Source organism: Dunckerocampus dactyliophorus, chromosome 9 (assembly GCF_027744805.1).
Source record: "Dunckerocampus dactyliophorus isolate RoL2022-P2 chromosome 9, RoL_Ddac_1.1, whole genome shotgun sequence".
In the NCBI taxonomy this organism is placed as follows: Eukaryota; Metazoa; Chordata; class Actinopteri; order Syngnathiformes; family Syngnathidae; genus Dunckerocampus; species Dunckerocampus dactyliophorus.
This window is the reverse complement of record NC_072827.1, coordinates 10,132,084-10,157,283: the sequence shown is the minus strand read 5'-3', so window position 1 is coordinate 10,157,283 and position 25,200 is coordinate 10,132,084. Positions and strand designations below refer to the sequence as shown.

Here is a 25,200-nt window from a genome sequence, read left to right as displayed (position 1 = left end):
GAGAAGGAAAACCCTTGTTTTAAAGTCAGCGTCACATGGTTGTTCCACAATCAGCCACAAGATGGCAGCACACGCCTTATTATGCATTGCATTCTCTTTTATAGCCCACATGTAGCATAAAACATACAGTATACATGCAGCAGAGCATGTGATTGGTTATTGATAGGGTCACGTGATAAATGTAGAAGAGACGCGTGTGTAACGTGCTTTTGCGCACCCAGCAATCATTAGTGCATCATTTGCGCACCAATGCTCAACACAATTTGAAGTGCTTTTCCAGTAAATGATATTTCCAAGGATGAATACAGAGCTGACAGATGCTGTCAATCACGTTTCTTCTTCCACACAAGACCAGCATCACAGTTTACACATCTAAGCGTACACTAAACTACATTAAATACAGATTAAACTCCACGGAGGACTCCCTGACAAGCATCAAGTTGACAGTTTCACTATGAGCTCATAATGTTCAACATGGTGTGTGTGTGTGTGTTTGGAGCTGTCTGCCAGACATTATCGGAAGTGCTTTATCACTTCCCGTAGTTTGAGTTAGACCAGAACAGGCAGACGGTGCAACATCACCACCAGCTGTGTGAGTGTGTGTGTGCGATGATTGAACACCTATCGTATTACGATTAGAATGATAATGATGCAGTATATCACTTATAGAATCCAAACCGTGCTTCCTAAACCATCCACACGCAAAGAAAATAGCACATTTGCACAATAACGATAAAGAGCCTGGTCTCTGAATAATATATTCATAAATCCCTCGTTTATCGCAGTTCATTGGATCTAGACCCGAATGCAAAATAGGATTCCTTATTTCTAAATGGAATATTTTTGCAGTTAGAGCATAGAAAACCCGTTTACAACCAATGTCTTGAACATTGTTAGAGCTCTCTGGACATGAACTAACACCCCTATAGTCACCTTTACACCTTTATTACCCAATACAGCAGGCATAATAAGAGAACATGACACATACAGTGTTGTGAAGTGTCCTGATTTCTTATTTTTTTGTATGTTTGTCACACTTAAATGTTTCAGATCATCAAAAAAATGTAACAATTTGTCAATGACAACGCAATTGAACACAAAATGCAGTTTTTAAATGAAACTTTTTATTATTAAGGGAGAAAAAACATCCAAACCTACATGGCCCTGTGTGAAAAAGTGATTTGACACCCTTAGCAGCAACTGCAATCAAGCAATACCTTGCAATGAGTCTCTTACAGCGCTGTGGAGGATATTTGTCTTACTCATCTTTGCAGAGTTGTTGTAATTCAGCCACATTGGAGGGTTTTCCAGCATGAACCACATTTTTAAGGTCATGCAACAGCATCGCAATAAGATTCAGGTCAGGACTTTGACTAGATCACTCCAAAGTCTTCATTATGTTTTTCTTCAGCCATTCAGAGGTGGACTTGCTGGTGTGTTTTGGATCATTTTCCTGCTGCAGAACCCAGGTTCGTGTCAGCTTGAGGTCACAAACAGATGGCTGGACATTCTCCTTCAGGATTTTTTTGGTAGACAGCAGAATTCATAGTTCCATTTGTCACAGCAAGTCTTCCAGGTCCTGAAGCAGCAAAACAGCCCCAGACCATCACACTACCACCACCATATTTTACTCTTGATATGATGTTCTTTTTCTGAAATGCAGTGTTACATTTACGCCAGATGTAAGGGGACACACACCTTCCAAAAAGTTCAAATTTTGTCTCGTCAGACCACAAAGTATTTTCCCAAAGGTCTTGGGGGATCATCAAGATGTTTTCTGGCAAAATTGAGATGAACCTAAATGTTCTTTTTGTTCAGCAGTGGTTTTCGTCTCAGAACTCTGCCATGCAGGCCGTTTTTGCCCAGTGTCTTTCTTACAGTGGAGTCATGAACACTTACCTTAGGTGAGGCAAGTGAGGCCTGCAGTTCTTTGGATGTTGTTGCGGGGTCTTTTGTGACCTCTTGGATGAGTCGTCGCTACGCTCTTGGGGTCCTTTTGGTTGGCCGGCCCCTCCTGGAAAGGTTCACCACTGTTCCATGTTTTCACCATTTGTGGATAATGGCTCTCACTGTGGTTCGCTGGAGTCCCAAAGCTTTAGAAATGGCTTTATAACACTTTTCCAGACTGATAGATCTCAATTAATCTTAGTTAAGTTTTAACAGGGGGGCAATCACAGAGGGCCATGCAGGTTTGGATTTTTTTCCCCCTTAATAATACAAAGTAATCCCTTAATATTTAAAAAAAAATTGCATTTTGTGTTCAGTTGTGTTGTCATTGACTAATATTTAAATTTGTTTGATGATCTGAAACATTTAAGTGTGACAAACCTGCAAAAAATAAGAAATCAGGAAGGGGGAAAACACTTTTTCACACCACTGCATATGGACAACATTTTAAATAAGACTAATACTCGTGTGTGTGTGTGTTGCTGTAAATGTGTTCCGGGGGCGTGGACAGGAAGTGACGTCAGGGGTTCAGTGTTGGGTTTTAGCTTGGCATGGGTTACAGCCGCAAAAGTAGCCCGTGTTAGGGGACATTGTGCCTGTTGTGAGATCGTTCAAACCTGCAATAAAAGCCTGTTCAATCCAGTCTGGTGCTTACCGATCATTATAGTAACATTACTGACACCTAGTGACCAGTGTCGAATACTACATATCATCACAGCATCTTTGAATGCATCTTATGGATGACCGCGTGTGTCAACTAAAAAGCTATTACATTTTCAGACAGATCTGTTTAATTGGCAGAATATTTTTCTTTGTTTACTAATTTGGAGTACAGTGGAACCTTGGTTAGCGTCATTAATCCGTTCCAGAAGGTCCGACTCACTCTAATCAAATCACTTTTTCCCCATAAGAAATCATGCAAATCCAATCAGTGGAAAAGGTGAAATTCAAAGCACAACGTGTTGAGTGATAAATGGATATCAATCAGGGGTTAGACTTGTTGACTCCGGATTTCCCCTCAAATGGAAGTCGTACACCAAACCAACACATTCTGGGCATTTGGATGTTTCCAACAGTGTGGAACGCGTTTGGGTAATTTTCTTCTCTGTTCCGGCATGATGGATGACTTTGGCGGAAGAACCTGAGAGCCCTGACCTCCATCCCATCAGACACCTTTGAGATGAACCACAACAGACAAAGTTCATATCTTCTTCCATTTCATGGAAAGCATGGCGTCTCGATACTTTTGTCCGTAAGAGAACACAAACATGTCTGTTTTGCATTTCTTTTTTAAAAGTCTGAAATATTTTATAAATAGATGGTAATTTAGGTAAAATGTACAGCATACATGTACCTGTGTTGGAAAGCCCACAATTTTTACATGTTGAATGCCCTTGAATGCACCATAGTGGTGTGCTGAGACAAACGGTGTGTGTGGCTACGTTAGCACTAGCTTCCACAGCCCATCCAGCCTCAAATTAATACACGACGATTCATTAGTGGTGAGTGGCTGTACATTTTAAACTTTAAATATGTTTAAGAAGTGTGGAAAATTGGAGGAGAACGTCAACGTCAGGCTAGCAGAAGGGTTTGGAGGGGGGGGAGTTAGCCGTGTGTGAAAAATGGACATTTTATGGGCGCATCAATTACTCGCATTTTTTCTGGTCGTCCTGGGGTAACCCCCAGGAAAAGCAGGGATTAACTGTACTCCTATTAGTGAAGAAGCTACACTAGGAGAGACAGGTAAAGACAATGCAACTCCAATCTGCGCTTGTGTTAGGATGAGAGGATTCATTCTGAATATGTGGGCCTCGTAAAAAACAAGAGCCGTCTTTGAGGGGGATGATGTAAACAAGCCTGCTGTTCCACCGTCACAGAGCTGTTTGTCAGCTCGCCATGTAGTTAGATTAGCTGTCCAACATAGCGGAGCCAGCAGCGAAAACAAATGGAGCTTAGACAGATGCGCGCTATTCTCTGCCATCGCTCAACGTGCGCACGTCCCCGTTTGACACCCGCAGCAGCCGAGGCAGCCCATGAGTCAAAGTTGAGTACGGATGCGAGAGGTTGGGGCAGAGTGAAACGCTTGCAAGTTCTGTGGAACGAGAAATGAACTCATTAGCGCACTTTAGCTCCAACATGTCCAAATGCTGTGCAGCTTTGTTGAAAGAAAAATGGTTCAATAATTAGCTTGCATATGTTTCACTGTTTTTGCTAGAGGGGTACCGCATGTGTCAACTAAAAAGCTATTACATTTTCAGACAGATCTGTTTAATTGGCAGAATATTTTGTTTTGTTTACTAATTTGGAGTACAGTGGAACCTTGGTTAGCGTCATTAATCCGTTCCAGAAGGTCCGACTCACTCTAATCAAATCATTTTTCCCCATAAGAAATCATGCAAATCCAATCAGTCTGTTCCAGAAAACCAAAAATGATAACACAAAACACGTTTTTTAAAATATTTTTACAATTAAAAAGCAAAAATTTGAGGCATAACTGTGTTAGCTAGCAAAGAACTACTGGGTCAACCGCTGATGACATCATAGACGGGTGATGGAGCTGACCTCCGGTTCCTGTTTCCATGTATTAACAAGCTAATAGGCTGCTAACAAGGACGTTTTGTGATAAAAATATATTAAGCCCTCAGTTGGACTCACGCAGATTATTAATAACACGGCAAGACGCGTGCCATAATGTACGCTAACCGGAAAATTTATGCAAACAGAGGCAAGGTAAATTTTCGATGTTAACCAAAAAACATGCTAATCGAAGTTCCACTGTGTTACATTAGTTTGGCTGAAAGGGTGTACAGTGGTACCTCGGTTTGTCTCAATAGTCTGTACCAACAAAAACCAAGCTGTTATGTGTCTCCCTTAAACTGTTCCCCCTGCAACCTGTGCTAACTAGGAACCTTTACATTACGATGCCATTGTCACAGATGCTACCTGCTACCTTGTAATTTTCTCCTTCTTTCTTCGAAATTCAATAGTGTTTCTCTTCTTCATGAAAGTTCTGGCACTAGCCGTACTAAATGTACAAAAAAAGCACAGATGTCGCTAACACGCAAAATCACGCAGTGCGCTTGAACTCCTCATCAGTGCATGGTGCAGTGCTTAAAAGGAAGACAGAAAGAGACAGATACAGAGTTGTTTATCGTTCTGTGTGCCTTTTATGAAGACATAAACCACCCCCCCACACATCCATAATAAAGATGATTAAAGGATTCACTGGCTGGAATCAGTCTATAGTGTCCCAACTCTAAAAGAACCACCCATCCATTCTTCGCAGAGACTGGGTCACCAACACGTGGATACTTCGTGTGTACGATAACCGAGACAGAGCATGGCAACTGAGACATTTTCGTCAAAAACCAAATCCAACGCAAACTGGATTGTGCAAAAAACAAGGTTCCACTGTCGTTGCTTAGCAAGTTAGTCAGTACAAAACATGAACTATCCATCATAGAAGTAATATTTCATGTGAAAATACCGGAGATCGGTAACGGTTCCCTCAAATGCTATGATTTTCTACGAGAGAGAGAGGGCCTTCTGGCTCACAATCTCTGTTCGAGATCCCTTCAAAGGTGTTAGATGGGGTTGAGGTGAGGGCTCTTAAGTTCTCCCCCACCAAATGTATGCAAAAAAGCCTTAGAGGACCTTGCTTTGTGCACTGGGAGGCCGTCAAACTGAAACAGAAAACTGCCAAGCATACAATTGTCCAAAAAGTCTATCCACATGCACATAACCATGCACCAGTTTGTTTTTCTTTGATGACAAGACTTACCTTTTCTGTTTTGGGGGCAAGGGCGCAAGGGGAAGGTGCGTGCGAGGGGCCTGGTGAGGGCGGCTGGAGGGGGCTACCCGCTTCCCCATTAAGGAGCACCGCTGACACGTTAGGCGGCGTGAGACAGGACAGAGGAGATGAGAGGGGCAGGTGGGGCCGCGACGCGGGCGACGACAAGGGCGAGGGTCCCAAACTAGGTCCCGGGGACGTCATGGAGAGAGGGCGACCCGACTGGCTGGAGCAACGTGACGGGGAGGAGCTCTGAGAGCGCAGGGATGATATGGACACCGTGGGGCGCTCTGGACTTCCAGCAGGAGAACTGTGGACTAAAACAGACACATACACACATTTTCTGCATGAAGATACTGTAACTGACAGCAGCCATTTGTCCTCATTAACTCATGGGGGGGGAGGTTATCTCCATATTTCACACATCTCAAGACACTCTAAGGTTTATTATTAGTTACAAATACAGGTGGTCCTTGGTTTATGACGTTCCGAATGGATTCAAAACGTAATTTTGTTTTGTGAACATGAGACTCATTCCAAAAATTAGCTCCAGCGGAAGAATCAGGTTCAAGGTTCTCACTCTTTACCTGAAATTACTTTCCAGGACATTTTGAGCCGCTACAGAGGCAAGCTATGCCGTCATGCGGATCAATACTAGCGACACTTTGCAACTTACAGTTTTGTCTCTAGGTGTGAAGTCCTTATCAAGGTCTGAAAAGTCACTAAAGCAAGCAACAAAGCAACTTGCTTCGGAACTGCTGTAGCAGAAATGCAAATTTGATTGGCTGGTAGCATCACATGGGGCGCTGTTCCGGCTAGAAGCAGAGACTGGCTGTGCCTTGGGTCCAAAGTGAGAACAGACATGCACACGCATAACTTGACCCGTTTTCCAGGATAATTTCACCATGTTTTTACCCATTTTACCCATCATTTTCAAGGCTTTCCAGGTTCTCCAGGACGTGTGGGAAACCTGACTGTGTGCCTGCTCAGCCACGCTGAGAATAACATTGCTCATAAATGAAACTTTTACACTTAATTATGTCTCCCAAGTGGTATCGCACCAAAGAAAAGGAAAACCATCACCCTGGAAGTGAAAATGAACATCATAAAAAAGCACAGAGAGAAGAGAAACGCCCTACGATTGACTCTTTTATGATATCAAAATGACTGCTGTGAAAAGTGAATTCAAACAACAAACTGTAAATAGGCAACCCAAAATTGCAAAACAACAAACACTTAACTCTACACGACTTCCCATGCAGAAAGTCGCTTTTATGTGCACCGCAGGATAAAACCAAAAAACATACTTGTGCACATGCACATGCACACACATGCGGTTTCAAGCCACCTGCCGGACAACACAACGCAAGAGTGGCTTTCTGGTCATGTGATATAACCGCCTGACACATACTTTATTCTGTAATGTCATCCAGATGGTGTGTGTGTGTGTATGGGAACCAGAGGGAAAAAGGCAAGAGGCTCTGTCATTACGCCCACACTGGACACCAAAACAAAGTGATGTCATTCAGTGTGTGTTTTTGTGTGGCCCAGTCATGTCGTGCTATATGTGTGTGTGTGTGTTTTAACACAACACTCCTACACCTGCTCCTGCTGCACATCACTCTCAGTCACCATGCAGCCCATGCAGACCTGCCAGTGTTCGTACAACACCACCGTTATACCCACAATGTTTCGATAAGCAGATTTCAGTTTACCTTCGGTTAGCTCTGCTACCCTTTACTCACACTCGCTGTTTTTTGGCATGTGTGTCTCCTTTGTTGATTTACGAACAGTTAAACCTGTTTATGAACAGTTAAACCTTGATTTTCAAATGTTTTGAGCGAATATTTCGAACGTTTTTTGGCCCCTGGTAATATTTTGAAGGTTTCAAACATATTTAGTTATGTGTGTCTTCTCTGTTGATTTATGTACAGTGAAACCATTTAGAACTTTTCTTGGCATTTGCGTCATCTGTTGATTTGTTTACAATCAAACTTCGGTTTCAAACAAACCAAACAAATATTTTGAAAGTTTTTGGGCACACGTGTCCAAAAAATATATATACATTTGAAATACATTTGAAAACCAAGTCAAACCTTGGAATATATATATTTTTGCCATGTGTGTCTCTGTTGACTCTAGTAGGTCCAGTCCAACCTTGGCTTTCGAATGTTTCAAACAAATATTTTGAATGCTTCAAATGTTTTTTGGCATGTGTGTCTCCTCTGTTCATTTGTGTACAGTCAAGCCTTGGTTTTCAAACATATCAAACTAATACCTGCATTTCCAAAGTATTTTGGCATGCGTGTCTCCTCTGTTGATTACAGTATGTACAGTCAAACCTTGACTTCCGAATATTTCCAATAAAGTTGTGGACACTGAATGTTTTCTGGCATGTGTGTCACCTCTGTTGGTTTGATTACTGTCAAATTTTGTTTTTTGGACGTTTCAAATGTTTTTTTGGCATGTGTGTCTCCTCTGTCGATTTATAATATGTACAGTCAAACCTCAGCTTTTGAACATTTTGAACGAATCAAACAAATATTACGTTTTGAACATTTTTTACCATCTGTGTCTCCTCTGTTAATTTATGTACAGTCAAACCTCGTTTTTTCAAGAATTTTTTTTTTGGCATGTGTGTCCTCTGTTGATTTGGTTAGACTAGAACCTCGGTTTTTCAACATTCATTTTCTATACCGCTTCTCCTCATTAGGGTCGCGGGGGTATGCTGGAGCCTATCCCAGCTGACTGGCGGGGTACATCTGGGACTGGTCACCAGCCAATCACAGGTATTAACAATAATAAATAATCACATATTGACAAACAACCATTCACACTCACATTCATACCGATTAACCTAACATGCATGTTTTTGGAATGTGGGAGGAAACCGGAGTACCCGGAAAAAAACCCACGCACACACGGGAGTGCCCAAGGAAATGCCGAAGGGAGAATCAAACCCAGGTCATCCCAATCTCCAGACCGTGCGGCCCGGTTTTTTTAACATTTTGAATGAGTATTCTGAACGTTTCAAATGTTTTTTGCCATGTGTGTCCTCTCTGTTGATTTATGCACAGTCCAAGCTCATTTTTTAATTCGTTTTTCCGCAACCTTTTTTCTCAGTCCTCGTACACAGTCCTGGTTATCATACAATATTGCTTGTGACAAACTGTTGTATTTTAGCCTTTGTTGCGTTGAATCTCGAGATGTTGGCAAAACATGTGGACAGATTACATTCCCAGCACTGATTGTTTATTCAAGCATCTTGGATCACACAGCAAATCTGGGGATACCTAGTTGACCCAATACTGCGGTATCCTGTAAGGCAGTGGTCCCCAAGCTCCGGGCCACGGGTCATTTGGTACTGGGCCGCACAGAAAGAAAAACTTATTTCCATTATTTCATTTTTTTTAATGTTTTGTTTTGGAAAGTGGCCGGATTCTCTCTGTTACATCCGTCTCACTTGACGCATGTCCATTGTGCGTGTGCTAACTTTATCTCATGTCACAGATAGACTACTTCTGTATTTTTACCATTTTTTTTCACCTCATATTTGGTGTCAAATGCTGATACTATGTGGGAATGCATAAAGGTAAGTTTTGATGACTTATTGAGTGCTAATGTGCACATTTGTCTCAAGTTAATTCATGCTAGCGCACTGCCTCTTACCACACACGTCAAACAGCGATGTAATAATCTCTCTGGAAACACTTGGCTGGAAGTTAAACTGGTGGATGGTGGGTCGGCATTCATTTTGTGCTTTTAATTTGATGTTATTCATGTCTTAGTTTTACACGATACATAACAAATAAGATAAATTAGATCGCTATAACGTACGAACCCCATGATTCTCGCTCATCCTGAAGCTGGTAGACCGATCACTCTTCAACACGACTATCTGGTCTGCATCAGCTTTCAAAAAGAATGCATTTTCTCCAGTGCCTTCCTGTGTGTTTTCCCGGCTGTGTGTATGAGCACTGCCTCCGGTCAAGCAGGCTGTTAACACTCACTGAACTCACGTAGCAGGGTGGCACAGTTCAAGATTGACCTGTGATTAGATTAACCCATAGCCAGAAAGTCACTGATTGCCTGCGGCGACGGAGATTTGAAATGAGAAAGGGAAGGCTTTTCCTCGTATTAATAAACTGTAAATAAAATAACAAGCCGTCTCTAGTATACAGATACGTTCCAAAGCTTGACTTACTGCACCATCTAAGAACGATACGCACTTGTACAACCCAAGGACCACCCGTACAGTTGATCACCACTACAACCTTTGATGACGTCCATTCAATGTGAAAGCGTCAATAACTGTTAGGAAGCTACCTAAAGGTTGCATAAATCTGGAATGAGAGTGCACACACACAGATTTTCAATGAGTACTGATTGAAAAGCTGGGTTATGCGGTCTGCTTACCCAGCTGCATTGACGTGCGTGTCTGGTTGACAGAATGCTGACCGGAGCGCAGGCAGTTCTTTAGCTGCGCGGCTGCCGTCTGCGGCGAGGAGGCAGGACTGACTGAGTTGGCCAGCGGCGTGGAGGGACGGGATGAAGACGGCCCCGGAGACGCTGGAGAAGAGGGATCTGAGATTTTACCCCCCGCCTGACTGCATCCAACGCCTCCTCCGTTTCCTGGACTGGACAAACACGATCCGCGTGTAGCACCACCTCCAAATGTAGCCCTGAAGAACGGAGAAGAGGGTGACGTCACCTTCATTTTGACAACCAAAAGTTTCAAATGAACGGGACGCTGCCGGTTACTCGTGTTTCTTCTGCGGAATATTGAATGGCAGTACCGAAAGAGGGACTTTATTGACTGCACTATACATGCTCTTTTTGTAACCCATTGACTTCCTGTCATATACAGAGTTATGGCCTCGTGTGTGTGCTCCATCTTTGAAAGAACTTGAGTTTTAAAACCACCTACAAAGGGGACAAGAGGATATTTTGGCCGGCCCCCAGTACACACAGCCGTTTCCCATCAGATATATGAGCTTTTTGAGTGAAGTGCACGGAGACGGAGAGGCGGAACAGAATGTTATGTTGATAGGCTGGCACGGTATTGATGCTTGTTTGAGTGGGACAGCTGGAGGAGTCGGCTCAAAATGACGTTACTGTTGCGGCACCCCTGCGGCGAAGTGCCGGAAAGCTATTGAAAATATCACACACTGGGGTGACATTAAGCCTGTGTTGTTAAGTTATGTACGGACATGCACGACATGGCGGTGGAGTGACTTTTAACGTGGCATTGCACAATCTTTGTGCAAAACAGGCTGTAGGGACATGTTCAAGGGCAACTTGAGGCGTATATATCGTTTTGGGGTTTATGGTTGGTTGGGGTGAGCCAGGAAAAGCGTTGCATTACGTCCTGACTAAAGTGTGCACGTCTGTTTGAGCAACGGAGGAGGAAGTCCAATTGGGAGCGACTGTGTTTGCGCAACATGGGCATCTCTGCAATTGCAATATTTATCCAAATAAACACAATAAAATGATGCAAGTGAGGATAAGATGGCACTTTGAGGACACATTACATTTGAAGCAACATTTAATAAGCTACTATTATTTTGCAAAATCAAACGGGTACACAACCGAGGGAACACGGTGCAGATATTTGGTCAAAAATATATATTTTGTATCATCTCATTCACCATAAGTTGGTATTAATTTATAAATATGTGATAATATGGGTCAAATCCACATCATACATGTACCACTGTTTAAAAAAAGTCTACAATTTTTACATGTTTATGTCTTTATGCTTCACAGATAATGTTTTTCCCAGATTTCGTACCAGGTTTAGCGGTTGAACGTACCAGAGTTGTGTGCTGAGACGCAAAGGTTTGCTTTGGCTGTGGCATAGAGCTGCAACTAACAGTTATCTTCTTAGTCGATTCATCTAATGCTTGTTGTTTCAGTACATCGAGTAACCGACACCAGGGGTGTCCAAACTTTTTCCACTCATGATGCCGGGGGCCACCTTAATATTTTGATATATACTGTATGTATACTGTATACTTCTTCTCTTTACATTGGGCCTCCTTGTTCAATTTTCCCATTTTTTTTGTGTATAACTTTATTTCTACAACATACCGCGGGCCAATAATAAAGGAGTCAAGGGCCACAAATGGCCCCCCCGGACCGCACTTTGGACACTCTGCCCTAGATGGACCAAATCAATAAGAACCAAACACAAAGAGTTTGATCCATATCATCACTGTTTTCCAAAGTCAAAGCTAAAACACAAAGATAATAGGTCTGCTTTCATGGATGACAAAGGAATTAAAAAAAATATTCACATCTGAGAGGCTGAATCAGAGGATTTACATTTTAAAATCAAAATAATTATTGATTAACTAGATAATCGATTAATCGCCGATTAATTGTTGCAGCTCTACCACAGAAGCACCTAGCTTCAACAGTCAAGCTTGCCTCAAAGCTACGGAAATTTAGAAACGTAATCTCTAGCGTGCTAGCCTCTAGCACTAGCCTGACGACCAGGTTAAAGGCTACACCGTGAGTCCCATTCCATCTTTCATTCGTCATCTTACATTATCATTCACTAGTGGTGAGTCGCTAGACATTTTAGACTTTAGCCGTAATGCCAAACATCCAATCAGTGGGCTGGCACAGAGCGGGGGGCGGGGTTAGGCTAGTGAGACTCGGGTGAAAGCGATAACCAGACAGCAACGCGGGCAAAGAAGACGAGTGAATCTGAAACATAAACTCAACAGTCCAAGCGAAAGTGTGTCATAAATATTTAGTGTGGACACTAAAGTATATTTCAGGGCTAAGTGCCTCTGGTTAATCACTAGGAAAATATAGCCAGTCAATAAAGTGTCCTCAGAGGTGTGTGTGTGTGTGTGTGTGTGTGTGTGTTTGTGTGTGTGCATCATAGAGAAGCCTTGCAGCTTATGGAGGACAAGTACAAACAATACAACAAATACAACAAATTGTCTCCCATTGCTACTTACACATTGCATCAATCGGAAGGTGGCACCTGCTGCTCTTTCTCATAGTCTCCATTGTCACTGCTTCTTCTCCACTTTTCACCTTTCCTTTCATCTGCGCCCGACCTCTTTGTTTTTATCACCCCCCCCCCCCTTCTTTCCTCCAGCCTTCATTATCTTTCTCCCGCTTGTTTGTGTTTCTATTAATCCGACACTCCTTCGCTTTTGTCGCTCCTATTGTTGGATTGCATGGTGGGGCAGAATACAGATGAGCTGTCCTGTCCTCCTCTGAGGAATGATGGCGGCTATAAAAATGAACAAATATGACCTCAGCGCACTTACTTTTTTATCTCCTGAGGTTTTAATAGCGAGTGGTGTTTGATTGCTTACAGCAATGATAATAAGACGTTTTATGAGGATGATGGTCAAGATGCTGATAGTCATCTACTCGGAGTATGTGCTAGCGCAAGTACGGCAGAGAAAATGCTGGGATAGGCTCCAGCATACCCCCGCGACCCAAGTGATGATAAGCGGCATAGAAAACAGATGGATGGATAATATACCAAATGAATATATCAACTCTATGCTACCATAATGGGATTATATTTCCTGATAACATTTCACGTTTTTTCTCGTAAAATAGCAATTTTTGACTTTATTCTCATAAAACGCCAGCTGTTTTATTCATTTCTGCAGTTTTTTCCCACAAAATGTTCAATTGTGTTTATCATTTCAACTTTATTGCCATAATATTTGACTTTATTGTTGTTATATTGTCTATAGGTTTTTCCACAACCTTATTAGAACTAGCTGTTATTTTGTTGACTTTATTCCCATAACATTATGACTTTTTCCCCAAGGTCAGTTTCCAAAAATTACAATTTTATTTTGTTCTGTTTGTTTGTCATAATAGTATTTCTTCACTATTTCAATTGTTTGCTAATAAAATGACATTATTTTACCTCATAATACTGTATTATATGTTTATTCTTAAAAATTCAAAAATTGTAACTTTTTTGCTTGTTAGAATACAACTATTTTCTTGTGATATTTTGACTTTACGCTCATAAAATTACAGCTGTTTTTTCCATTTTTTTCACAACAAAAAAATCCATCTATACCAATTTTGTGGCAATTTTCTTGTCTTTTTTTTCTTCTTTTTCATTCTCTTTTTTCTGTTTTACCCCCATTTTATTATTTACAATAAAAAAACAATTTTCTTTTTTTTCTTCTTTTTTTCAACTTTCTTCTTGTAATTTTTCTTCTCATATTTATGATTTCATACCCATAATATTTGGAATTTATTTTTGTAAAAATGATTAATTATGAAAATAATTTATTTACATTTTTTTCCAACTATTTCAATTTTCTTCTTCTCAATTTTCTTCCAGTAATCAGGAATTTACGCTCATAACACAATAAATTTTTCGCCAACCTAATTTTCAAAAAATGCTAACAAAATACCATCTTTTTTTCGTTGGTATTTCAATTTAATATTACTAAAATTATGTAATTTTTCCTAATATTCTGACATTATTTTTGGTAAAATTCTGACTTTTTCTGTTAATATTTTTGCTTTATTGTCATAAAATTACTGCAGATTTTTTCACTTTGGTTATTTTTTTTTCCGTTTTCTTGTTAAATTATATTTTTACAATGTTCCAAAAATGGCACTTTGGACACCCCTGCTCTAAGACCAAACGTAAAGACGATACATGCATTCAGGGAGTCCAGTTATTCCATTTATTTGTTTTACAAGAATGATAGGATGTTTGACAGCAAAAGAAATATTATTCTGTTCCCATAAAAGAATCTTTAACATCACTTCCGCGACAAATTGTATGTTCCATTAAACAAAACCCCTGTCAACAAACCGCATTTTCGACATTTTTGACTGATTCTACTGTGCCACAGCACTGACCTGGACACAGGCGTGACGTAGTTTCCTGGGAAGACACCAGACGCCGCCGTTCTCAGCGAGGTACCTTTGAACCATCCATCCTGACACTTCTCCGTCACCCGGTACATCTCCCCTTTGCGGAGTTCAAGCTCGTCAGCCTTCTGTGGCTTGTATGCGTAAAGCGCTAGGTAGCTGAAAAAGTACCAAGAAAACAGAAAGGATTTACTGACTGACAACATATGTGACCAAAAACAAAACATACCACATGACTGAATTAAAAATACATGGTCACAGATCACCACAATGTATCCCACAACACATTTTTTGGATTGTCTTATGCAGAAATGTCATAAATGTGACATCCTTGGCTATTATTAGTTAAAAATAAGCCAAATTTGACATTTCTTTGCCTAAATTAAGCACTTTTAAACATAAAAATTGGTACATGAAGATGCATTCAAAGACGTTGTGATGATATGTTGTATTCTACCCTGGTCACTACTGTAGGTGTCATTAATGTTACTGTAATGATCGGTGAGACACACAAGCACCAGACTTGATCGCCAGAACAGGCTTTTATTGCAGCTTTGAATGATCTCACGTCATGTCTTCTCTAGAAGGCGTCTGGTTCAGTTTTTTTATGTGTCTCCTTGCATGGTAGTTTTATGACATTGCACCTCATTATTCTCAAAGAACTTGTCTTGTCTCTTGTCTATTTTGAAACCAGCAACATTTTCCCGTGGCATCTAATAACTCAATAATCCCTAACACAGGCTACTGTGTTACTGTGCTACTGTGACCCACGCCAAGCTAAAACTCAGCTCTGAATCCCCGACATCACTTCCTGTCCAACCCCGCACTGAGCTCCCCTATCACCGGAACACATTTACAGCAACACACAAGTCTTATTTATGTCTTATTTTCTCTTATTATGCCTACTATATTTGGTAGTACGAGTATTAGGATAGCTATAGGGGTGTTATTTCACGTCTAGAGGGCTCTAACAATGTTAAAACCTGTACTGAGAAGGTTTAAACAGGTTTGCTATGCTCTAACTATGAAATTATTCCATTTATACATAAAGAATCCACAATTATTGTATATTGATTTGGATTTTCACGAGCTGGTAGGAAGAAGTGTTCCAACGTTCACGTGAGCTGACATCATTTGGTGCATGCAACATGCTAACAGATGGGAATTAATTATAACGCTAGGATCATTTTAGAAAGAAGCCAACCTCCAACGTTGTGAATGGCTCCACCATCCCGCTGCCAACTATCAGGAGTTGTAACAGGAAGTATTTAGCGCCTTTTCTGTGTGCTGGAGTGGGCTCCTGCGTGGCATACTATCAGTGGCATCTACCTTTCCATTACAAACGAGCTTGTGTCGTCGTCGTTGCCGATGACAAACGATGAGAGCGTGGAGTGAAGCGGCTCTATATGCGCTGCCTGGAGGTTGCCATAGTAACAGATGGTGGGGATCGTATTCCGTCTTCCCATGGCAACAGGAATAGTTGCCAGGTCAAGATTGAAATGTCCAACCTCGTCAGCGGTACAGTCGCCAGACGTGTGTGTGTGTGTGTGTATACTTCAGTACTCATCACCTTGTGTGGATAAACAAATATTTGTACACATTAAGGGACTATAATGCAGGAGGATTGTTCTACGTTGCAGTTAGGGTAAAGCTTGTAAAATCAGCAGACGTGACGGAAACTTGATATTATAAAAGCTGACAATGTTGCTGTGCAGGACTCACATCCTGTCGGCACAACTTCAGTTGCTTCAAATCCTTGTGAGTACCCCTTATTCGCACAAATCATTCCCCAAAACCTGCACAGGATTCGACGGGAATTGATTATAAAAGATCGTAAAGTGGAATCTCCAAAGCCAGTGCAATTTCCCCGATAAAATTGGTCAACGTCCGTTTTCGAATGCCCCAGTTTTCATCTGATTCGGTTTTCGAGGAAAATCGTCACCCTTTTCGTACACTGTCTCAGTTACTGGAGGCCACACTAGTCCATTTGCGCTGTACTGTATCATTCTGCGGAATCGCGTGCCCATACAAAGCAGCCTACGCGTTGCTGACTCACTGTCTGTGCATTTTTTCATTGACTGCGACTGCTAAATAACGCGACATGGGGCCAAAAAAAGTTACGAGTGTCAGCAATTTGATAAAGAAGGTGACGAGTTCCAAGATGGTGTCACTTCCCCTTGTTCCATCTCCGCTCCTCACCATCTTGAGTCTTCAGTAAAGGAAAAAGTTAAATGCTCATTTATCCATTTCATTTATCATTTATACATATTTTTGGCAAAGCTCTATCAAATAGTTTTTTGTTAATATTTTTGGATGTCTGGAACAGATTACGGTAATTTTTATTATATAAGCTGCTACTTTTTTCTTAAAACTTTGAACCCTGCAGCTTATTGTATTGTATTGTATTGTATTGTACTTTATTAATCCCACAGCAGGGAAATTCACTTGTTACAGCAGCAAGCAAGATACGCAAGTAAAGAATACATAGCGACTACAACATGGTTCAGGTGGTGCAGGTGTTGTAGAGCCTGACAGCGGTCGGTATGAAGGACCTCTCTTTCTTACACCGTATGCAGCGGTGCGGCTAATTTATGGCTAAATTCAAAACTCGTGACTAACTACTAAAAACTAACTAACTACTGACTACAGGTGACGACAACAACACACTGTAGTGGTTTTTGAAATCGGCTGTCATAGAAGAAGACCAACAAAGTGAGGTAGTCGTCTCCTGCCGTTAAGTTGTTGAATGTGCCATTCTGTCTCTTGTTGAGCCCTAGAAAGGGTTTGACTGCAAGTATTTTATGCTTATTAAATATCAGCTGTTTCACTGGAATGTGCGGGTTAGTTATTTATTTAATTGCCAGACTTGGAGGTGCTGGAAATCGCCATATAAATACGCTAGAGGGTATGTGTTATTTTCAAAAGTGCACGAAAGCCGTAGTTCTCAAATTGTGCGCCGGGACCCAAAAGTGGGTTGCGGATCCATTCTGGGTGAGTCGCACACAGTAAGCCAAGAATTACAGTAAAATATGTGTTATAAAACCAATGTCTGACTTATTGTAAAGTAAAATTGAGCAATATTTTAGTCGTCTTTTAGCTTGGTATATGTACATTTCACAGTTTATAAGTGAAAAATCTGATTTTGTCGTTTTTTTTAATATTTAATTTTACTTTATTCGTTATTTGTAAGCATGCAGTTCTTCCTCATTTCCTTGACAAAATGCCTTTGAAATGCACTTTGGACATGTAATTATGTGTATTAATGTTTCCAAAAATGACACGCGAAAACAATCTATTTGCTTGGTTTGACTTTAATAAAAAAAAAGAAAAAAAAAAAAACTCACACACACACACACACACACAAAATAATTTATTTATATTTAAAAAAAACAAATGAGGGCAAACAGAAATAAAGATAAAATAAAAATGATTTTAAGAAAAGTCTAAATAAAAATAAGAAAAACAAAAAAGGAAAAAAAGAAAATTAAAACTGTAAAAAAAAATATACATATTTTTTAAAATGACAAAATAAAAAAAAATACAAATTAATAAAAATAAAAATGACTTCAATAAAAGTGTAAAACATAATAAAAATAAATGAAATTTTTTTTTACCACGACTTAATGACCATTTGAGAACCCCTGAACTAAAGGACATAACGTGGTCCAACAAGAACAAACAGTACACAAAAAACAAAAATCTGTGTGTCGTCCACATATATTTCGCTGTAATCCTGACTTTACAACAGTTGTGAGAAGGTTTATCAGTGTCACAGTGGAGGAGTAGTTGTTAGTAATAAAAGTAGTGGAACGTGGCCAATATCTCTGGGCACAATGGAGGGAATATTTTTAAAAATACATTGTGGGAGGGAGAAGTGACTCATGTCTACTCACATGTTGAGAGGCAGCTGCACCTTTGCATGGGCCAGCAGCTCAGAGGTTATGGATGCCACTTTTGGGGGCACCAGCACCCCTGCCGAGGAGGGAGAGGGGCCTGGAGAGGATGCATCCTGAAGGCAAGTATTAGGAAACACATTATTCTGTATGTGTCTGCAGCTTTTCACCTCCAAATGCATCTTGGGTAAGAACCAGAGGACACAAAAACACATGAAATCTAGACGGACAAGGAAACAAATACATATACAAATATTTGACTGAAATAGACCTGTCAGAAGCGGTGATTGGGAACTCTATCAGCGATGCTAAAAAGCTGTACCCGCTGTATTATTCCGGCTTATTTTTAAGACAGCATATTTCATCACAGACATTCTGGCGAAAGTGGAAATTGCATCAGAATGCAGTTTGCCTTACATCAGTCACAAATCACTCGCAACTTTACTTACAGCTCAGTGGAACGCATCAATGGGAAGACTATCCAATTAAAAGAACTCTCCAACACTGCAAAGAGCTACGCGGGTCATGTGAGCACACACCTGGATGCGAGCAGCGGCTCTGGGGTCAGAGGAGCTGATGAGGACCGGGTGGGAGATCTCCATACTGTGTCTGTTGTTCAGCTGGGCCGCTCGCTGGCTGACGGACAAGGCTGAGAAGGAATGCCTCTTCTTCGCATTTTTCTTCCCTTCGCCTCTCCGGTGTCCCGAGCCATTCCCATTGGATGGCGACGTGCTGGGGGAGGGGCCAAGGGAGCAGGGACCCAGCGGGGACGGATCAGAGCTCGGACCTGGAACGTTGGTCGTTGTCGGCTTGTCGATCTCCATCAACTGCTTTGCGGTTTCATTTAACTGAGGAGAGCAGGGATGAAGGGTGGGGTAGGAAGGAAAGGACAAACATGTTTGATTTTCATCGTTTTCAACAGGTTGCATTTTCTATAAGAAAGGTGTATTTACGTCATCGTCGCACTGGGTCCTCGATGCAGTGGTTTCCCAACATGTTTAAATCCTTGACTTAAAAAATGCCCAACATTTATCACATTGTACTTTTTCTAAATATTGCAAGATTGCTTTAAAAATTCTATGCCAAAGTTATTCAAACCCTGGGCAAATTTCAGTTCAAGGGGATTTTTATACATTTTTTAAATTAAATTAATTGTATTTATATTCAATATTAAATATTTAATTTGTGTAAATAAAATTGTATTTAAATAATAAATATTACATTTCTATACATAAAATTGTATTTAAGTTAAATATGAAATCTTTTTAATTTGTATATATAAAATTGGAGGTAAGTTAAATATTAAATATTTGCAATGTGTTTTATATAAAATAAAAAGTAATAAACAAAAATTAAATGCTGGCTAAAAAACACAATATGTCACATTTTCATAGCTTTGAAATGATATTATTGGAACAGTTTGAGGAAACGGATTCTTCAGATCTAGGTTACTTCTAGCATCATGTAGAACATTCTCATCGACTATTATCATTAAAATATTGTGAACATTTAATAGACATGTATTGAGAAATAGGACCTTTTTGTTTTAATTTTTATTTCTCCAAAAATAAGCAGTTTTTTCATTCACCCTAAGTCGGTAATAAATTCTAAATACATGGTAATACATGCATGTTTATGTCTTTATGCGTCATTGATCATGTTATTTTTGGCAAGCGTTTACATTTCGCACTTGTCACGTTTGTTTGGCTATGGAAGCACTAGCTTCCACAATCAATGGGGCAAAAAAAACAAACTTGCAGCGACACGTGTTGGAGAAATGCCTTCTCGAGCCTGCTAGACTCTAGGGCTAGCCTGACGACCAGGCTAAAGGCTGCAACGTGACTCCCATCCTGTCTGTTCATGGATCATCTTACACTGTCATTCATTGGTGGTGAGTAGCTGTACATTTTATACTTGACAATGTGTTTAGTAAGTATCTGAGGCATATTTTGTGCATAAACCTGAATTGTGTTGTGAGTGAACAATGGCAGGCGAGTGTGGAACAGTGAAAAGAGGGGCTCTACTGCAATCCTTTACCGCTTTAACGCAATATTTGCTCAGGATATTAATAATTTTGGCCTTAACTGTATATGTTTATCGCCAGTTAGCATGAAAAGGTCCAGTGAAGAACGCTATGAGGACAAAACATAATGTACTGGTTTAGCTATTTGACCCACAGACTGTACTGACACAGCACAGTATGAATTCAGTCGTTTAAGCACAAGACAAGTCCCATCCTTCTAGAACAATACAGACATATTGTACCAGGCAGATGCAACAGGCTCTCTGCCAGCACTGGCAGTGAATGCATCTCTGACTTCTTAATCTGTGCCGGTCACTTGAGCTCTGGTACACAATCAGCTCATTCTCCACAGCAGAAGGGGCAAATGTGTCGGTGTGATCCGCATCATCTCGATGCTCCGACTGGCAGCCACATTGGGCGCTTGTTTGTCAATGTGGCTGTGAATGCCGGCCAGCCGAAGAAGTGTTTGACAGCAGCTGCAAGCACAACTTGAATACGAATGAGAAAGACGTCGTGCACATCTTGGTGAACAATGTGCTCATCAGTTATGGCGCTTCATGCGAGTTTAGGCAGATGCTCTTACTGTCACACGCTCCATGTAGCATTCATTCATTCATTTATCTCAGCAGTCATCACAAAACAAACATTTCGATTCTTCTTTATCCAAAGCTTACACTCCCCGCTTTGCTCTGGATCTGAAAGACAACGACTGTGCGCTCACACAACGTTGTCTAAATAAACTGGTGGCATTGCACACATGCGCGAACACGTCACACTGAAGTATGCAACAATTTGCAAATTTCTTCGCCGTCATCAATTTAAAAAAAAGCACAGAGACATTTTGAAAGCACATTCAAACACTCAAGAGGCACGCAGTGCACTTGAATTGCACTGATAGTGCTCCAAAAGAAACGGAATTACACACTGGAATATAAGGAGCTACTTTTTTCACACACCTGCCACCCTGCGGCTTAAACAATGATGCAGCTAATGTATGGCTAAAAGAACTACAGTTCACATGATGCTTACAGTGCAGATTTAGGAAATAGTGAATTGGAGTAGCCAAGTAGACGCTAAGATCGTGTTTTGATCTGACAAATCTTAAGTAAGTTTGATGAAATATAGCATTACTACAGCTTCTGCTCGGACTGCGGGCAGCTGTTGAACTTCGATAGAAAAAGCATCTTACTTCTCATCACCGGAGCTAGCGGGTGACAGTAGGATTGCAAGGTTTATAGTGTGTGTTTCTATGTAAATATCCCATGTTACAACGTGGTCCCCTGCGGCTTACAGTGCGGGCTATACTTCACGGTGGTGTGAAAAAGTGGCCAACAACAGAAAGATACCAACAACACAAGCCTCAGACTTTACTCCCACCATCGCATTCTGTACAGCAGATACATAACTATCAGAACATAAAGTCAAAGACATTCTGACCAAAGCAAGTGACTGGCTATTCCTGATGGATGAGCAGCACAGAGAAATAGTGTTTCCCCCAGAAACTAGAGACTACCAAGCAGCCTGGTATCATCATCTACTCAAGGTCAACCAAGAACATCAGTCTGGTTAAGCTGACAGCCCCATCAGAGGAAAACCTCGCCAAGGCGTACGCCAGGAAGACGTGTAAATATCAAGACCTGGTAGTGGAATGTAAAAACAGATGAAGGACTGTGTTCTACTTTTCCATGTAAGTTATAAGCAGAGGCATCTACAACGTGCAAATGCCTGGCTTCCCTACGTATCCCAAACGGGAAACAAAAATCAATCATGGACACAGCATCCAAAACTGCTCCGTGAGCAAGCTGTATCATCTGGCTCTGCAAAAGTACAAAGGCATCCCGACAGAGGGAATTAGTACCACCAAATATATGCTCTGAGGGAAGGGGGTGGTTGAGTGCTCATAAAACTAAAGTCCGGTCCAAAGTCCAGAGGTTTCAAGTGTATCAAAAGCTACAAACTGTTCTGCAACTAAAGGTGTCATCTACAATGGGGTTCTTGACGATGACTGCTCTGGTGAGCTACCAATAATTCATTGTGTTTTGGGTTTTATTTTAGAGGCTGATTGCCGTTAAGCTTGAGCAGGTGTATGAGTTCTTTGGTTGCTGCCTTTTCTGAGAGTCACGTGAGACCACCGAGTCCCCTGATTGGCTGCGCTAGGGAACCAACCACCATTACGACCGAAAAAGAGCGATGCCATCAGATAAGAGCACCTTCCATCTTTATCCAACCGGCCACATTTTATGAACTGTGTTCATTCACTCATCTTGGGACCTCTTCCCTTTACGTTACGCCCTGGACCTGTCCCCCAGCCGGGGCGTGACAAGCAACTCCATCCAGCTCGAACTTGAACATCTTGTCCTTCACGTACACATTGTTGTCCTCCTCAAGGATAGAGCACTAATCAAATGCTGAATGTTGCATGTGCTTGGATAGGGTTAGCCTGGAAGAGTGTGCACAGCGTGCACAGAGTGTGCCGTTGACGTACGGTAAGCAGCTCAACTAGACAACAAACTTACAAGCAGGTGCATGTGCATTAAAAGGTCTCCATTTAATTAACCGATATGTCACAAGTAAAAGAGGCTCTTGGTAAGCACCTGCATGGCTTTAGAGAACACTCAATTGACTTGCATTCAAAACAAGCACACACAAAGGAGCTGCTATACATCAACTCAAACATTAAGAGACAGACATCTTCTGGTGCCCTCTGACAAACTTCAGACTCCAAAACACTCCCCGGAGTGAAAAGTGGAGTTATTCCAAGAGACACGGCGCAAAAGCAATAGAGGGGGTTTGAGTGCGTGTACAAGAACAACCTATACGGGCTCAGTGTTGGTGGCGCACATTTACATATTAATAAATATGCTAATCAAGCCAAACCATATGCTAATAAGCATGATGGATTGAAGAGGAAATTCTCACGGGACAGACGAAAGGACACGCACACAACCTCCCCAAAGGCAGAAGGTCAGTGATGCAACACACACTCTTAAATCAAACCCAATCAAGTCATTTTTACTGACGACGTGCACACACACACACACACACACTGCCAAAGTGCCGAGTCATCGCTGCAGAAAAGGTGATAAGGGTGTGCGTATGAGGGACAAAGGGACACATGCTTGACAAAGACTATTCTTAACATGGAGATTTAGTCTGAATGAAACAGCCAAGGTTAGCTATTTTGCTTTGAGATAACGCTTATAATCAGTTTCACTGGGGAGGGTGCGAAATACCACGACTTGAGCTGACATCTGCACGGCAAATAGGCTGAGTGCATGCATAGACATGCACCTCATGTGGAGACATTAAAGGAGCTACCTTATCTACGTATTCTGTCCCTCAAATAATTGCAACAACTGTGAATATAGAGTGGAGCATCCACATTGTAACGTCCCTGATGTTGCACAGTTAAGGAATTCAACTACAATTTTGGAAATACATGTAACTCTGAAGTGTTCAAACCGCTTTTAATACGGGATATCCCATGCCAGCAGTAAGGAAACTTGGTATTGTAATGGCAGCAATGCCCACGTAAACGGAAGAAACCGAGCTGAGTAGCTATCGGTGCTTCCTTTGGGTGCTAAATGAATGCAGACTCAGCCACCTGCAGCAAGCGCTTGAAGGTGATATTGTGCAGGTAATGTCCTGTAAGTAATTAGGCGTCCCGACAGAGACACACAGTCTGGCGCTTTTTAAAACTTTGTGGCCAACCTTAACACGCCAGCAGTGCTTGGTTCTAACACCACACACACGATTCTCCACTCTCCTTTATTTATTTGTATTTATTTATATTAATGTGCATGTTTTCCATTTTTTTCAAATACCAAGCATCAAGCACCGTCAATATTTCAAAAATACCGATTTGCCACTGGTATCGGATAATATTTAAAGCAGTGGTTCTCAACTGGATTGGCTGCAGGACCCACCAACACCCCTCAATGACAAGCAGAGACCCAAATTGCAGACATTTTTCATCTCAAACTTGTCAAATTTGTATTTAAAGGGACTGCTTGGAACACAACATGAGCTGTCTCTCTCTTTACGGTGTGCTCTTCTCCAGCACATATTTGCAGCCGTGTGTTAAAACCCCACTCAATATCCTTACCCTCCCGCAAAGACCTTCGACCCACTAAAAACGGCTCCGCGACCGCTTTTGGGTTGAGACCCACCAGTTGAGAATGCCTGATTTAAACGATACCTCACCCTAGTCAGCAAGCACACAAGGGATTAGCTCACAAGAAGAACGTACGGGGAGAAACGCTTTCAAAATGTACCATTTGTTGTTGTAACGTTTTACCAGTAGTTTATGGCCATACTACTACGAACAAGCTGAATCTCGTCTGACTTTGGAAGTGAAATGAAAGTCGGGCCTGGTTAGTACCACAAGGGGAGACCGCCCAGGAAATTCCTCCTAAATTAATTAATAAATAAATGATCGTGATTGAATATGGCCTATTATTCGTCAAATATTTGCATATTTAAACAAATTGTATAAACTCATGGCCTAAATTAAGCATTTTCAAGCATTAAAATGGCCAAATGAACGAAAATACAAATATAAGGCATTCAAAAGACGTGGTATGAAGTGTAATACAGAATCTGTGACTTGAAGCGGGCCCTGGAAAGTAACGTGTGTGCCGTCAGTTGTTAGAGTTGACTGTTCCCTG

General features: G+C 41.2%; 1 protein-coding gene and 1 long non-coding RNA gene across 2 annotated transcripts in view; one reads left to right on the top strand and one right to left on the bottom strand.

Moving 5' to 3' along the window:
* The window catches only part of LOC129187830 (E3 ubiquitin-protein ligase SH3RF3-like), a 133,416-nt gene that overhangs the window by 7,548 nt on the left and 100,668 nt on the right, over positions 1 to 25,200 (bottom strand). Inside the window, exons 4-8 of the mRNA XM_054787567.1 lie at positions 19,050 to 19,358; positions 18,511 to 18,626; positions 14,606 to 14,776; positions 10,154 to 10,419; positions 5,729 to 6,054 (exon numbers count right to left, since the gene is read on the bottom strand). Coding sequence (XP_054643542.1) covers positions 5,729 to 6,054; positions 10,154 to 10,419; positions 14,606 to 14,776; positions 18,511 to 18,626; positions 19,050 to 19,358 — 1,188 coding nt within the window. The remainder of the gene's footprint in view (positions 1 to 5,728; positions 6,055 to 10,153; positions 10,420 to 14,605; positions 14,777 to 18,510; positions 18,627 to 19,049; positions 19,359 to 25,200) is intronic.
* On the top strand, positions 3,376 to 7,479 carry LOC129187833 (uncharacterized). The gene is made up of 3 exons (XR_008572472.1): positions 3,376 to 3,449; positions 6,428 to 6,587; positions 6,676 to 7,479. It is a non-coding gene; the product is annotated as an uncharacterized LOC129187833 (long non-coding RNA).